The 16,037-nt window shown below is 36.7% G+C and overlaps 1 protein-coding gene and 1 pseudogene across 2 annotated transcripts in view; one reads left to right on the top strand and one right to left on the bottom strand.

Annotated features, from left to right (window-relative positions):
- The window catches only part of FAF1 (Fas associated factor 1), a 511,731-nt gene that overhangs the window by 332,227 nt on the left and 163,467 nt on the right, over window positions 1-16,037 (bottom strand). For both annotated transcript variants that reach the window (XM_019018242.3, XM_055348410.2), the window contains exon 4: window positions 12,612-12,817. In XM_019018242.3, coding sequence (XP_018873787.1) covers window positions 12,612-12,817 — 206 coding nt within the window. The remainder of the gene's footprint in view (window positions 1-12,611; window positions 12,818-16,037) is intronic.
- Window positions 2,583-5,803, top strand: LOC109028184 (prohibitin 1-like; annotated as a pseudogene).

Below are 16,037 nucleotides of genomic sequence, written 5' to 3'. Positions count from 1 at the left end.
AGGAGTTAACATTCATAAGGAAAATCTGAAACACAAAGGGTAAGATGTGTTAAAATCCATGTTTAAAGCATATACAAAATTTTATGGGATCATAGCGGATGATTCAACTTAACTATATGTCCAGAAAGGTTAGGAAAGGCTTCATAGAAGAGGAAATATTTACATGGGATCTTGGAAGCTGTGTAGGAGTTTTCTAGAAAGCTAAAGCAAGAAAAGGTTTATCAAACAGAATAGAGGAAATACAGAGCCACTGAAAGGCACATGAGGAGATGCGTGTTTTAGAAAAATCACCACAGGGCAACTATATAGAAAAGATGGACTAAAGGAAGAAAGAAACGAACATATGGAAATCAGGGGAATTATCTTAATTAATCAAAGAAATCCTTGAACTGTAACAAAGGGGGATGAAAAATAAAGGACAGATTCAGTCATAATGTGATAGAATTCACAAAACTTTATTGACTAAATGCAGTGAAGTCAGAACAAAATTCTATCAAGTCTAAGTATTATCCTTAAGTATGCCTTCCCTAGTTACACATACAAACATGCCAACAGGGAAAACAGAGAAAGTATATAACATGATTCTCTGCCTGCCATAATACTCATAAGGCAATAACTATAATCCAGAACAAATAAAACTGGAACAGCTAGAAGAAGCAGGAGCAGGTAGATATCATATAATAACAATATCTGATTTAAAATTCATTTTGAGTCAAACTGTGTTTATAGTATGTCCATAACTATGAAGAATATGACTGGAAATATTTTAAAGCTTTATCACAGAAGTATATGAAAGAACTTCCAGGGATCACTTTTCGTAAACTTTTGGCTTTATCATCCACTGTGAAAGCTAACTTATGCTCAAGTATGATAGAGTAGGAACAGCCAAGCTGTCATTCGGTTTGAAAACAAATACAATTAAGACAGCTATAGACACATTATAAATACAACTGGACTCAAAATGAATTTTAAACCAATATGTATCTACTCCTGCTTCTAGCTCTTCCAGTTTTATTTGTCCTGGATTATAGTTTTACCTTATTATGAATCATATGGCAGGCAGAGAATCATGTTATATGCTTTCTCTCTAATATATTTAGTGTAACATTAACATATATAATCCAGAGAAGCCAGCCATTTCTGATCACCACACTCGAAATAAGCAGAGGATTTTTTTAGTTGAAAAAATACTTAATAGTCCATCAAAAAAAAGAACAAGGTTTCTTTGAAGTGATACACTATTCACTCACATGAATCAGACACATGCAACAAGATGGCAGTTAAAATTTATTTAATATATAATTGCATTCCAGTTTTCTTAAAACAAAAAAAAAATCTGAGGTAATTTTAAGATTTAAAAGAAAAAGTGTGATGTGGCACTGAATTTGCCCCCTTGGATAATACAAATATTTGTCATTAAACTAAGAAAGTAAAGGCTAAATCATATCCCTTTCAGTGGTTCCCAACTAATAAACCCGAGATGCCTTAGCAATACTACTAAAAATCCATACAAACAAGAAGCATCATCAATTCTGACCAACTAATATTGTAAAGATAAATAACATTACTTTTAAAATGTCAACAGAGGAGGTTTGGTGATTTAAAAAAAAGAAATACAGAATCAGCCAGTGTAAGTAGCTCATACCTGTAATCCTAGCACTTTGGGAGACTGAGGTGGGAGGATTGCTTGAGCCCAAGAGTTCAAGACCAGTCTGGGCACATAGTGAGACTCCATCTATAAAAATTATAATAATAAAAAATAAAATAAATAATATAGGCTGTCAAGTTGGCTCACACCTGTAATCCCAGTGCTTTAGGAGGCCAAGGCAGGAGAATCACATGAGGCCAGGAGTTCAAGAACAGCCTGGGCAACAAAATGAGACCCCATTTCTTCAAAAAGTGAAAAAAAAAAAAAATTTGCCAAACATGGTGGCGTGCGCCTGTAGTCCCAGCACTCGGGAAGCTGAGGTGGGTGGGAGGATCACTTGAGCCTAGGAGTTCAAGCTCAACAGTGAGCTATGGTCATATCACTGCATTCCAACCTGGGTGACACAGCAAGACTCTGTCACTTAAGAGAAAAAAATCATTTTAAGTCACATGAATTCAAAAATGCCATAGTGAATTTGTAACTGCATTTCATTATTATATATTTCCTAAGTCAACACTATAAAAATATTTTTTCAAGGGGACCTTAAACTGGAAAAAAATGAAAAAACACAGATACGGTAAACTATACCAGAGGTATCCTCAATGCAGCTAAGAAAATTTGATAAGTTTGGACAATCAATCTGAAATAAGAATGCAGATGGCTACCAAGTTAGAAAAAAGATTTCCAGCCTGTTATGAGGCCTAAATTCAAAATGAACTTTGGAACCTGAATTCATTTTAAGAAAAAAAAAAAAAGGAAATTCAGAAAGGATCAGGAATATGGCTAAAATTGAAAAGATTAACCAGATTAAGTGATGGCAAGGATAGGGAGTAACTGGAACCCTGTTCTACTGGTGGAAGTAAATTGGTTCGACCATTTTATAAAAATGTTTTGCTACACCTGCTAACTCTAAACAAACATATATCTTCACGCTATGATTCGGCAGCTCCACTTGAAGGTCAAAAGAAGAATGTTTATGTACGCCAAAAACATGTACAGGAATGTTCACAGCAGCTTGGTAACACTAGAAAGAACCCAAATATCTATCACCAGTAGAATGGGTAATTTATGGTATTTTCATACAATAGCATTCTACATAGCAATTAGAATGAATGAATTACTGAATCTCAAAGACATAATATTGAGTGAAAGAAGTTAAACACAGTATACAATGTATGATTTCAATTATACGAAGGTCAAAATACACAAATGCAATCCAAGGTGACAAAGGTCAAAACAGTGGTTTCAGAGGGGAGATTAAATCGCTAGTAGGAGGAATGAGAGAGGCTTCTAACGTGCAACAAATATTCTCTATCTGGATCTGGGTGGTGGTGGTTCCAAGGGTATAAACTTAATATTTACATATAATTGACTCTTGAATACTGGGGGTGGGGAGGTTAGGGTACCAACCGTTCCACACAGTCAAAAATCTAGGTATAGCTTTTGACTCTCCAAAAACTTACTAATAGCCTACTGTTGACCAGAAACCTTACTGATAACATAAACCATTGATTAACAAATCTTTTGTACATTATGTGCATTATATATACATTTCCCACAATAAACTAGAGAAAAGAAAATGTTATTAAGAAATCCAAAATATATTTACTATTCATTAAGTGAAAGTGGATCATCTTCCTCACTGTCTTCATGTTGAACAAACTGAAGAGAAGGAGGAAGGGGAGGGGTTGGTCTTGCTATCTCAGGGCTGGCAGAGACAGTAGAAAATTTGCTTGTGCCCAGGAGTCCAAGGCCACAGTAAACTAAGAGTGTGCCACTGCACTTCAGCCTGAGTGACAGAGCAAGACCATCCCTTAAAAAAACAAAACACACACACACACACACACACACACACACACACACACACACACAATACAGCTTGCTGCATCGATTAACTTCCTTTCATGAAAAGTTTTGCTGTAACATATGATGCTGTTTGATAGTATTTTACCCATACTAGAATTTCTTTTACAGTTGGAGTCAATTCTCTCAAACCCTGCCACTGTTTTATCAATTAAGTTTATGTCACATTCTAAATCCTTTTTTTGTCATTTCAACCATGTTTATGCATAGCGTCTTCATCAGCAGTAGATTACATCTCAAGAAACCATTTTGTTTGCTCTTCCATCCAAGTTTTATGAGACTGCAGCAATTCAGTCACGCCTTCAGGCTCCTCTTCTAATTCTTTTGCTATTTCTACCAGATCTGCAGTTACTTCCTCCACTAAAGTCCTGAACTCCTCAAAGTCATCCATGAAGGTTGAAATCAGCTTCTTCTAAACTCCTATTAATGTTGATATCTTGACCTCCTCCCATGAATCATGAGTGTTCTTCATGGCATCTTAGAATGGTGAGTCCTTTCCAGATGGTTTTCAATGTACTTTGCCAAAATCCATCAGAAGAATCACTACATATGGCAGCTACAGCCTTATGAAATGTATTTCTTGAATAACAAGACTTGAAATTTGAAATTACTCCATGATCCATGGGCTGCAGAACTGATACTGTGTTAGCAGGTGGGAAGATAATATCAATCTCCCTGTATATATTGATATCTAAATATATATTTAGATATGAGATAAATATATAAAATTATATATAAAATACTCTATAAAATATGTAAATGAATACAAAGTTTTAAAAAATATAATTTGTGACACCAATAACAAAAAAACGTTTGGGGGTGGAGGGAAGTAAAAGAGTATTTGTATGTGACTGAAGTTAGACTGTTACCAGCTTAAAATAGATTCATATAACTATAAGATGTCTTACGGAAACCATAGATAATACATTTTTAAAAAATTAGAAAAGAGCTGGGTGCAGTGGTGCACACCTGTCATCCCAGCTACTCAGGAGGCTGAGGCAGAAGGATCACTTGAACCAGGGAATTCAAGACCAGCCTGGGCCGCTTAGTGAGAGCCTGTCTCTTAAAAAAAGAAAAAGAAAAAAAAAGGAATGAAAGCATATCACTACAAGCACGCATGCACAGACAGACAGACAGACAGACAGACAGACACACACACAGAGGAAGTAAAAGAGGAAGTGTAGGGGGATCTATAAGACAGAAAACATATAAGAAAATGTTGACAGTAAGTCCTTTCCTATCAGTAATTGCTTTAAATTTAAATGGATTAAACTTCCCAACCAAAAGACATAAAGTAGGTGAATGGATATAAAAACAAGACCCAATTATATGCTGATTACAATAGACTCACTTTAGATTTATGGACATGCAAAGTCTGAAAATGAAAAGATACAAAAAGATACCCCAATGTATAGCTGGGGAATTCATGTGGAGGTCAGAGTGGAAGCAGGTGTGAGAGGGTCCAGCAGAAGGAAATATAGCTGCCAAAGGGTTTTAGTCCATCACCAAGTTTGACCTGGCCTTAGCCATAGCAGAAAGCGTGGTGAACTCTGCCTCATATAATGTGGATGCTGGGTACAGAGCTATCATCTTTGACCGATCCCATGGAGCACACACAACACTGGTAGAGACAGGGACTCACTTTCTCATCCCCTGGGTACGGAAACCAGTGATCTTTGACTTTCACTCTTGACCACACAACATGCCAATCATCACGGGTAGCAAAAATTTACAGAATGTCAGTGTAACTGCACATCCTCTTCCAGCCTGTCTCTAGCCAGCTTCCTCACATCTTCATCAGTATCAGAGAGGACTATGATGAGCATGTGCTGCCACCTATCATCACAGAAATCCTCAAGTCAGTGGTGACTTGCTCTGATGCTGGAGAACAAATCACCCCGAGAGAGCTGGTCTCCACACAGGTGAGTGATGGACTTACGGAGTGAGCAGCCACCTTTGGGTTTATCCTGGATAACGTGTCCTTGATGCATCTTACCTTCAGGAGGAGTCACAGAAGTGGTGGAAGCCAAACACATGGCTCAGCAGGAAGCAGACAGGGCCAGAATTGTGGTGGAAAAGGCTGAGCAGCAGGAACAGGAGGTCATCATCTCTGCCAAGGGTGACTCCAAGGCAGCTTAGCTGATTGCCAACTCACTGGCCACTGTGGGTGACAGCCTGATTGAACTGTGCAAGATGGAAGTCACAGAGGACATTGAGTACCAGCTCTCACACTCTCAGGACATCATTTACCTGCTGCCAGGGCAGTCAATACTCCTCCGGGTGCCCCGGTGAGGGTCTACCCTGCCTGCACCTCTTTGGCCAACTAGGCCAGAGCCTCAACGATTCTTACCACCACCTTCTTTCTGCCTCCACCCCAGAAATCACTGTGAAATTTCATGATTGGCTTAAAGTGAAGTAAATAAAAGTAAAATCACTTCAAAAAGAAAAAAAAAAAGATACTCCATGGGAATGGTAATAAAAAGAAAGTAGGGGGTGCCATATTTATATCAAACAAAATAGAGTTTAAGTAAAAAACTGTCACAGGAGATAAAGAAAGACATTATATAATGATAAAATGGCCAATTCACCAGGAAGATATCCACAAATATATATGCATCCAATACTGAAGTACCCAAATATATGAAGCAAACACTGACAAAACTGAAGGGAAAAACAGACACCAACATAATTATAGTGGGAGATTTCAACACCCCATTTTCAATAATGAATAGAAATATCCAGACCAGATGATCAATATGGAAACTGAGGACTTGAACAATGCTATCAACCAAACAGATCTAACAGACATATACTGACCATCCATTCTACCACAGCAGAATACACACTCTTCTCAAGTGCAGAGAATATTCTATGATATAGCACATATTACTCCATAAAAAAGTCTTAAACTTAAGATGACTGAAATCATATTAAGTGTCCTTCCCAAACAAAATAAAATGAAGCAAAAACTAAACAATAACAGAAGGAAAACTGGAAAAGTCACAGATACAGTCATGCTCCTCATAACAATGTTTCCATCAACAATGACCACATATATTATACCAAGGTGGTCCTGAGCTGAATAACTCCTATCATCTAGTGACATCTTAGCCACTGTAACATTGTAGCACAACACATTATTCATAAATTTTTGGTGATGCTGGTATAAACAAACCTACTGCACTGTCAGTAATATAAAAGTATAGCACATAGAATCCTATATAGTACATAATATTTGATAATGATAATACATATGTTACTGGTTTATGTATTCACTATACTACACTTTTTATTGTTATTTTAAAGTATACACTTTCTTTTTGTTTTTTTTAAGTTAACGGTAAAACAGGCTCAGGCTAGTCCTTCAGGAAGTATTCTAAAGGTATCATTACCCATAGCAGATGACACCTCTATGTCTGTTACTGCCTCTGAAAACCTTCCAGTGGGACAAGATGTGGAAGTGGAAAACAGTGATATTGATGATCCTGACCCTGTGTAGGCCAAGGTAATGTGTGTGTTCGTGTCTTAGTTTTTAACAGAAAAGTTTTAAAAGTTAAAAAATAATAATTAAAAAATTTCAAAACAAAAAAGCTTACAGAAAAAGGATATAAAGAAAAAAACATTTGTACAACTGTACAATGTGTGTTTTCGGCAAGGTGTTATAAAAATGTCAAAAATTTTTTTATTTTTATTTTTTAAAGTAGAGACAAGGTCTCGTTATGTTACCCAGGCTGGTCTCAAATTCCTGGGCTCCAGCAATCCTCCCACCTAGGCCTCCCAAAGTGCTGGGATTACTGGCATGAGCTACTGTGCCCATCCTCAAAAAGTTTTAAAAGTTTTAAAATTTATAAACTAGAAAAGTTACAGTAAGCTAAGGTTAATTTGTTATTAAAGAAATATATTTTTTAATAAATTTAGTGTAGCCTAGGAGTACAGTGCTTATAAAGTCTGCATCAGTGTACAGTAATGTCCTAAGTCTTCACATTCACTCACTGCTCACTCATTGAGAGCAACTTCCAGTACTGCACACTCCATTCATAGTAAGCATCCCATTAAGGTGTTACTTTTTATACCATATTTTAATATACAGAAATAATAGGAAAAAAAATCAACAATACTGAGTGTTTTTTTTAAAGATCAACCAAGTTCATCAACCTTTATCTAGAGTAAGAAAAAAACAGAAAAATTAAATTAAAAATAATTATAACAGACTACTATGAAAAATCATATGCCAACAAATTAGATAACATAGAAGAAATGGATAAATTCCTAGAAACATACAACCTACCAAGACTGAATCGTGAAGAAACAGAAAATCTGAACAGACATACAAGTAGTCTGTTATAGAGAGTGAATCAGTAATCAAAAACCTCCCAACAAAGAAACATGCAGATGGTAACATTAGGGTATGTTACCGAACATTTAAAGAATTACTGCCAAGCCTTCTCACACTCTTCCGAAAAACTGAAGGAGGGAATACTTCCTAACTTCTTTCATGAGGCCAGCATTACATCAATACCAAAGCCAAAGAAGCTATCGGACGAAAAGAAAACTACAGTCCAATATCCCTGATAAATACAGATGCAAAGATCCTCAACAAAATATTAGCGAAACTAAATTCAACAGCACATTAAAAGGATTACACACCATGGCAAAGTGAGATTTATCCCTGGGATGAAAGGATTATTTAACATATAAAAATCGGCCAGGCGCGGTGGTTCACGCCTGTAACCCCAGCACTCTGGGAGGCTGAGGCGGGCGGATCACTTGAGATCAGGAGTTTGAGAACAGCCTGGCCAACATGACAAAACCCCATCTCTGCTAAAAATACAAAAATTAGCCAGGCATGGTGGCTGTGTGCCTGTAATCACAGCTACTGAGGAGGCTGAGGCATGAAAATCACTTGAACCTAGGAGGCGGAGGTTGCAGTGAGCCAAGATCACACCACTGCACTCCAGCCTGGGTGACAGAGTGAGACTCCATCTCAAAAACAACAACAACAACATATGAAAATCAATCAATGTGATACACCACATTAAAAGCAAGAAGGATAAATGTCACACAATCATCTCAATAAACAAAAAGGTTTTGACAGAAGTCAACATATTTTCATAATACTGAACAAACTAGAAATAAAAGGAAATAACCTCTACATAATAAATGCCATATATGAAAGTCCCACAGCTAACATCATATTCAAGGGTTAAGAACTAAAAGGTTTTCTTCTAACATCAGGAACAAGCTAGGATACCTTCTCACCACTTCTATTCAACGTAGTACTGGAAAGCCTAGCTAGAACAATTAAGCAAGAAAAACAAAAGACATCCAAATTGGAAAGGAAGAAATACAACTATCTTTGTTTACAGACAACATGATATTATATGTAGAAAACACTAAGGATTCTACCAAAGAAAAAAAAAACTTAGAACTAATAAATAATACAAAATTCATCAATCTTTTATAAGATGCAAAATCAACACATAAAAATCAGCTGCATTTCTATATACTAACACTGAACAATCTGAAAAGGAAATTAAGAAAACAGTCCCATTTACAATAGCTTCAAAAAGAATAAAATGCTTATGAATAAACTTATCCAGAGACAAAAGACTTGTCCACTAAAAACTACAAAACATTGCTGAAAGAAATTAAAGAAGACACTGGAAAAGCTTCCCATGGTCATGGACTGAAAATTTTAACATTGTTAAAATGTCCATACTATCCAAAGTGATCTGCAGATTCAATGCAATCTCTATCAAAAGGCCAATGGTATTTTTTGCAGAAATAAGGAAATAATCCTAAATATCACAAGTAACCACAAGGAACTCCAAACACAATTGTGAGAAAGAAGAACAAAGCTGGAGGCCTCCTACTTCCTAACTCCAAAACATATTACAAAGCTAGAGTAATTAGATCAGTTTGTTAGTGGCATAAAGACAGACACACCAACTAATGGAACAAAACTGAAATCCCAAAAATAAACCCACAGGTATACAGTCAAATGATCTTTGACAAGAGTGCCAAGACCCCACAATGTGGAAAGGATAGTTCCTTCAAAAAATGGTACTGGGAAAACTGGATATCCACATGCAAAAGAACTTGGAACCTCATAACCTCATAACATACACAAACATCATCTCATGGTATTGTGTGAATTAAAGACATAAACATAAGACTTGAAACTATACGAGCAAAGACCTTGCTACTGTCCTCCAGCCTGGGTGACAGAGCAAGACCCTGTCTCAAAAAAAAAAAAAAAAAAAAAAAGACTTGAAACTATAAAACTTGTAGAAGAAAGCAGAGAGGAAATGCTTTATAACACTGATCTTGGCAATGGTTTTTTGGAAATGACTCCAAAAGCAGAGGCAATGAAAGAAAAAATAGACAAGTGGGACTTTATCAAATTAAAAAGCTTCTGCACAGAAAAGTAAACAACAGAGTAAAAAGGCAACCTACAGAATGAGAGGAAACATGTGTGAACCATATATCTAATAAGGGGTTAAAATACAAAATACAGAAAAACTTCTATAACTCAACAATATCAAATAACCCATTTAAAAAAATGGACAAAGGACTTGAATACACATTTCTCCAAAAAAGACATACAAATGGCCAACAGGTATATGAAAAGATACTCAACATCACTAATCAGACAAATATAAATCAAAACCACAATGAGCTACCACTTCACATCTTTTAGTATGGCTACTATACAACAAAAAAGGAAAGAAAAGAAAAGAAGAGAGAAAAGAAAAACAGAAAATAATAAGTGTTAACAAAGTTGGGGTTGGAATGTAAAATGGTGTAGCTGCTATAGGAAACAGTATGGAAGTTCCTCAAAAAATCATAAATTAAACTACCATCTAATCCAGCAATCCCACTTTTGAACATATTGCCAACAGAATTGAAAACAGGATTTCTATGAAATATCCACACTCCCATGGCTGGGCACAGTGACTCACACCTATAATCCCAACACTTTGGGAGTCTGAGGCAGGAGGATCACTTGAGCCCAAGAGTTCAAGACCAGCCTGGGCAAGAAAGTGAGACTCCTTCTCTACAAAGAAAAAAAAAAATTAGCCAGTCATGGTGGCACACGCCTATAGTCCTGCTACTCAGGAGGCCAAGGCAGGGGGACTGCTTGAGCCCAGAGTTTGAGGCTACAGTGAGCCGTGATCACGCCACTGCACTCCAGCCTGGGTGACAGTGTGAGACCCTGTCTCAAAAAAAAAAAAAAAAAAAAAAAAATCACATTCTTATGTTCATTGCAGCATTATTCACAATAGCCAAAAGGTATAAACAACCTAAATGTCCATTTATGATGTTAATGACTTAAAAAAATGTGATATATACACACAATGGAATATTATTCAGTTTTTAAAAAGAAGAAAATTCTGCTATATGCTACAACATATATAAGCATTGAGGACATTATGCTAAGTGAAATAAGCCATCACAGCGGGCAAATACTGCATTATTCCACTTCTGTGAGGTATTTATAGTCAAACTTACAGAAACAGAAGATAGAATGGCAGTTGCCAGGAGTTTGAGGGAGGGGAAAATGGAAAATTGCTATCCAATGGGTACAGAGTTTCAGTTATGTAAGATGAAAATGTGCATAAACAATCTTGTGCTGTACACTTAGAAATATATTGACAGGCTAAATCTCGTATTATGTGTTTTTTACCAAAATTTTTTTAAATAAAAAACAATCTACAGGAGAATATTTGGAGGCATGCAAATGGGTACAGGGTGAAGGGGTTTATCTAGAAGAATAATCTACATAGAAGAAGAAACAAGTACAAAGGCCCAGACCTATTTGGTAAACTGAAATAAGTCCATTATGGCATAGGCATAGTGAACTAGGAGAGTGGTGATAGATGAAACTAGAAATGCAGGTAGGGGCTTGATCAAACAGGGACTTATAGGCCATGTTAAAGATTTGAATTATATCCCAAAATCAATGGAAAGCTTTTGAATGGCTTTAAGAAAAGGAATAACATAATCTGAGTAGTGTTTGGGAATGAACTGTTAAGAGTTTAACAGCCTTGCTTTCCAAGACTCAATTAATGAAATAAAATTCTAGAAGGATCTCCCCAAAAGGAAAAAAGGGAAATTTCCAGAAACATCTAGAATTCAGATTTAAGGTAAACCACATTAAGAGAAAATTAATATGTGGTTCTACAATGAAAATGGATCAGATAATCTGAATCAAATATAAGTTCAACATAGTTAAACTATAGTAACTCGGTAAAGTCCATCCAGAAATGGCAGGCATATACTTTCACCTCCTTTTGAAAAACAGCATTTTTTCAACTGGCAGAGAGAAAAGTGATGGAAACATGTCTCATGTCTGATTTCTCATTAAACATAGTGTGATGGTTTGAATGTATCCCCACCAAAATTCAGGTATTGTCTATGTGGTAGTATTAAGACGCAGGTCCTTTAAAAGGTGATTAGGCAATGAGAGCTTCGTTAATCGGATTAGGTGCCCTTATAAAAAGAGTTTGATGAAGGGAGTCTGTCCCTTTTGCCCTTCTGGTTTCTGTCATGTGAGGACACAATGTTCCCCACTTAGGCGGATACAGCATCAACGTGCCATATTGTAAACAGTGAGCAGCCTTCACCAGACACCAAACCTTCTAAGCCTTGATCTTAGACTTCTTAGCCTCCAGAAATGTGAGAAAATAAATTTCTGTTCCTTATAAATTACCCAGTCTCAGGTATTGTTATAGCAGCACAAAAAGGATCAAGATATATCCTATGAAAAATGAGTAAGTCTCAGTTGTAAAGTGTGATATGCAATGTACTTGATTAGGGTATTTTTTTAAAGCTCTTAGATGTTTGATTTGCATCAGCCCTAAAACAGCATTGTATACCATTCTACTTGCATGGAACAAAAAAAATTATTCTCAAACTTACCTCAATCTCAACACAGTACTGAAAAATAAAGCATAATAATCAGTATTGGAAAGTTACCAGTTTCAACTTGCTTTTTTTCCCTTCTTGAACTGGTAGTCAACTAGAAATAAAAAAAATATAACCTGAATGTTTACCTAATTATTTATTTGTGAAGGCTTTATGGCAGGAAAAACCTTACCAACAGTACAGCTGTCTTCAAGTACCACATCAACATTTCTGTCTCTGTATTCAACCCTGAAGTCCAGCATCCGAGGTTGCCTTTCTACAATCTGCCTGGATGGCATTACAGGTCGAAACGCTGAAGAAGAAGAGGAAGTAGGAGCTGAAGCTGGATGACTTGCTGGATTAAATGCAGGTCCTGGTATGGTCTCACCTCCATATTCACTAAAATGTTGACATAAAAGAAGGATTATTGTCAACTAAATCATTACAGAATACTACTAGGGACCCTCTCCATACTTGGCTTGTGTTGTTCTTCCTATCAAGTAAGTTTACCTACATGTGTGTCAAGGCCAAACTTGAGTTCTACTTCCTCCATAAAATCTTTCCCATTGACATTACTCTCCTTCCCATCCTTGCCTTTCTATGTTTATTAGCAGTATCATATCATTTAGCATTTAATCAGATTTTTACCTTGTGTTGTTATAATATTGGTAAAACATCATTTTTAACTCGGTAAATTAAGAACAATGTCTTCTTCACTCACTCTCATTTACTCACTGGATCATTATTTGACTCATTAACTCTGCTTTCCACGGATTATTTTGAAACTTTACAGTCCTTAAACCTCAATTCTCCCCAATTCTCCCTATCTCGCATCTCAGTGTTAAAAGGTATCTTTTTCCATTTTGCCAAGAAAACAAAAGCCATCAAGAGAAATTTCCCTTATCTTCTTAACACCAAATCCACAAACAAGCCCACATACGCACTCTCTCTTTCTCACTTCCTATAAAATAGAGGGGATATCATTTTTTTAATCTGTTCAAAATCTAAAACAATTTTTTTTGTTTGTTTGTTTGAGATGGGGTCTCTCTCTGTTATCCAGGCTGGACAGCAGTGGCACAATCTTGGCTCATTGCAGCCTCAAACTCCTGGACTCCAGCAATCAATCCACCCCAGCCTCCCAAGTAGCTGGGACTACACATGCATGCCACCAAGCCCCAGCTCATTTTTGTATTTTTTTGTAGAAACGGAGTCTTGTTTATGTTGCCTGGGCTAGTCTTCAACTCGTGGCCTCAAGTGATCCTCTCACTTCTGACTCCCAAAGTGCTGGGATTACAGGCATGAGCCACTGTACCCAGGCTAAAATAATCTCCTCATTAGCTCTACACTAGGTATTATCCCTTTTATATCCAGTATCTTTGACATCTCTTTCTCTTCTGGATTCTTTTGAGTAACACTTAAAAATGTTCAAATCTCTCCCTTCTTAAAAAGTAAATTGAAATCCTGGCTCTACCCACTTAATAGCTGTCCTGTTTGTAAAATGGGAACAATAATTATATTTGCACAACATCTGGTACTTAGTAAGATCCCAGACCCCCAACTCAGTATGTCCACAGCTTAGTTCATTAGTATTTCCTCAAGTCTGACCCTCCGCCATTACTCCTAGTATCAACTCAATCCAGAAACCTGTGGTGTTATCCTTGATCTCTTCTTCTCTTTCATCCCACATACCTAATCAGTCCTTTAAATTATATCTCCTAAGTATGTTTTGTATAAGTCATCCATCTTTACCCTCTGATGCTGCCACTCTAGTCCAAGCCACAATTACCTCCTGTATGAACTAATGCAATTGCCTCCTAACTAATCCCTTTATATGTACTCCTGCAACACTGAATTCCATTCCATCATGCCCCTAGAGTGAAATTAAAGACACAAATGTCTTCATATCATTCTCTTTCTCAACCCTTCAATTACTCTCCTTTACTCTTCAGATACATACTTAAAAGTGGCGTATGAGGCCCTGTATGATCTGAATCCTACCTAGCTTTCCATCTTCTTGTGCTACACTATCTCCAGCCCTCTACGCTAACAGGCGCATGGTCTTTCATTTCTTCTCTCACCTTAATCATTCCCATTTCACAGAGGAACACAGGCTATTCCCTCTAAAAATATCCTTTCCTCCATTACCCATCCACTTCTATCTTTCTTCTAACATATTATACTCAACCTTTCATATCTCAGATTGAATGTTTTTCAACTCAGGGCACTAGGTCTAATTCCACACTATTAACTATAAAGTTAGTAGTATAATTAATGATTTGACATCTATGTCTCCACTGGAATATAAGTACCACAAGAATAAAGCTCTTATTTGTATGTTTTGTTTTTTGTTTGTTTTTTTGAGACACTGTTGCCTGGGCTGGAGTGCAGTGGGACGATCTTGGCTCACTGCAGCCTCCACCTCCTGGGTTCAAGTGATTCTCCTGCCTCAGCCTCCTGAGTAGCTGGGACTACAGGTGTGCGCCACCAGGCCTGGCTAATTTTTGTATTTTTAGTAGACACGGGCTTTCACTATATTGGCCAGGCTGGGCTCAAACTCCTGACCTCATGATCCGCCTGCCTCGGCCTCCCAAAGTGCAGGGATTACAGGCGTGAGCCACCGCACCCGGCTTTATTTGTGTTTTTAATGGCTGTACCCTCTGCCCTGAGCTTAAGATTTTATACATAGGAGGCACTCAAATATTTGCCAAACTAACCAGTAGAGGAATAATTATTTTAAAATTTGACTTTTCTCTGACTTAATTTATCTTATGTATTGCCACTTCTTTTTTTTTTTAACTCTCTGAGAGAAGGTAGTGGGGAGAGAGAGAACCATAGGAGTGTTTCAGTTGTAACATCAGTATTGTATGTATCTTCCACGACCACTAGAACTCAAGACCAGCTCTAAAACATCTTTCTTCTCAACCTGAATTTAAGAACAATGTTCCATTGTTCATACAATTAAGCAGAAAAATATTTATATTTATTTTATATTTAATTTCCTTTCTTCATAATATTGCTTTGAACAGTGTTCATCAAACTATAGATTACATAGTTGACTTGGTGAATTGTGATCAGTCTTTTAAAGATTAGAATAGAAATTATCAGTATGTGTCACTTAACAGGACCAACTATTGTTCCATAAAACTTTTTATTCTGTTACATAGATGTATATGTGTGTTTGGGACTCCAAGTATTTCTCATTGTAAATCATACTCCAAAAAGTTCAAAAACAGTTAGTTTTTCAATCAACAGAGATCAGATACTCCAGTAATCACTGATCCAAGACAAAAATCTACCCTTTCTCCTAGTTGTTAAATTCAAAGAAAGTAATCTTGTACAAAAAAACATGGGAACCAAGAAAATGTCCAAAGGCAGGAAAGAATGCCACAGCTGAAATCCAAAGTGAGCTCTTAAATATCTATGAACAGATCTGTGCGATGACATTTCACATCTAAAGCTTGTCATAACTTCTCAGAACTGAAGAAAAACCTAAGAAAAACTAGTCACTGACTTACTGTTTTTTGACTTCAAATCCACCTTTCTATATAGTCTACTCTGTGATGCTGGGGCCAGTATTCTGCAAAACTGTATTTTCTTCTGCTAGATGGTTTCCTGTTAG

The sequence above is a fragment of the Gorilla gorilla genome, chromosome 1 (assembly GCF_029281585.2).
Source record: "Gorilla gorilla gorilla isolate KB3781 chromosome 1, NHGRI_mGorGor1-v2.1_pri, whole genome shotgun sequence".
Taxonomy (NCBI): domain Eukaryota; kingdom Metazoa; phylum Chordata; class Mammalia; order Primates; family Hominidae; genus Gorilla; species Gorilla gorilla.
Note: the sequence above shows the minus strand (reverse complement) of the source record. Positions and strands in the feature narration are given on the sequence as shown.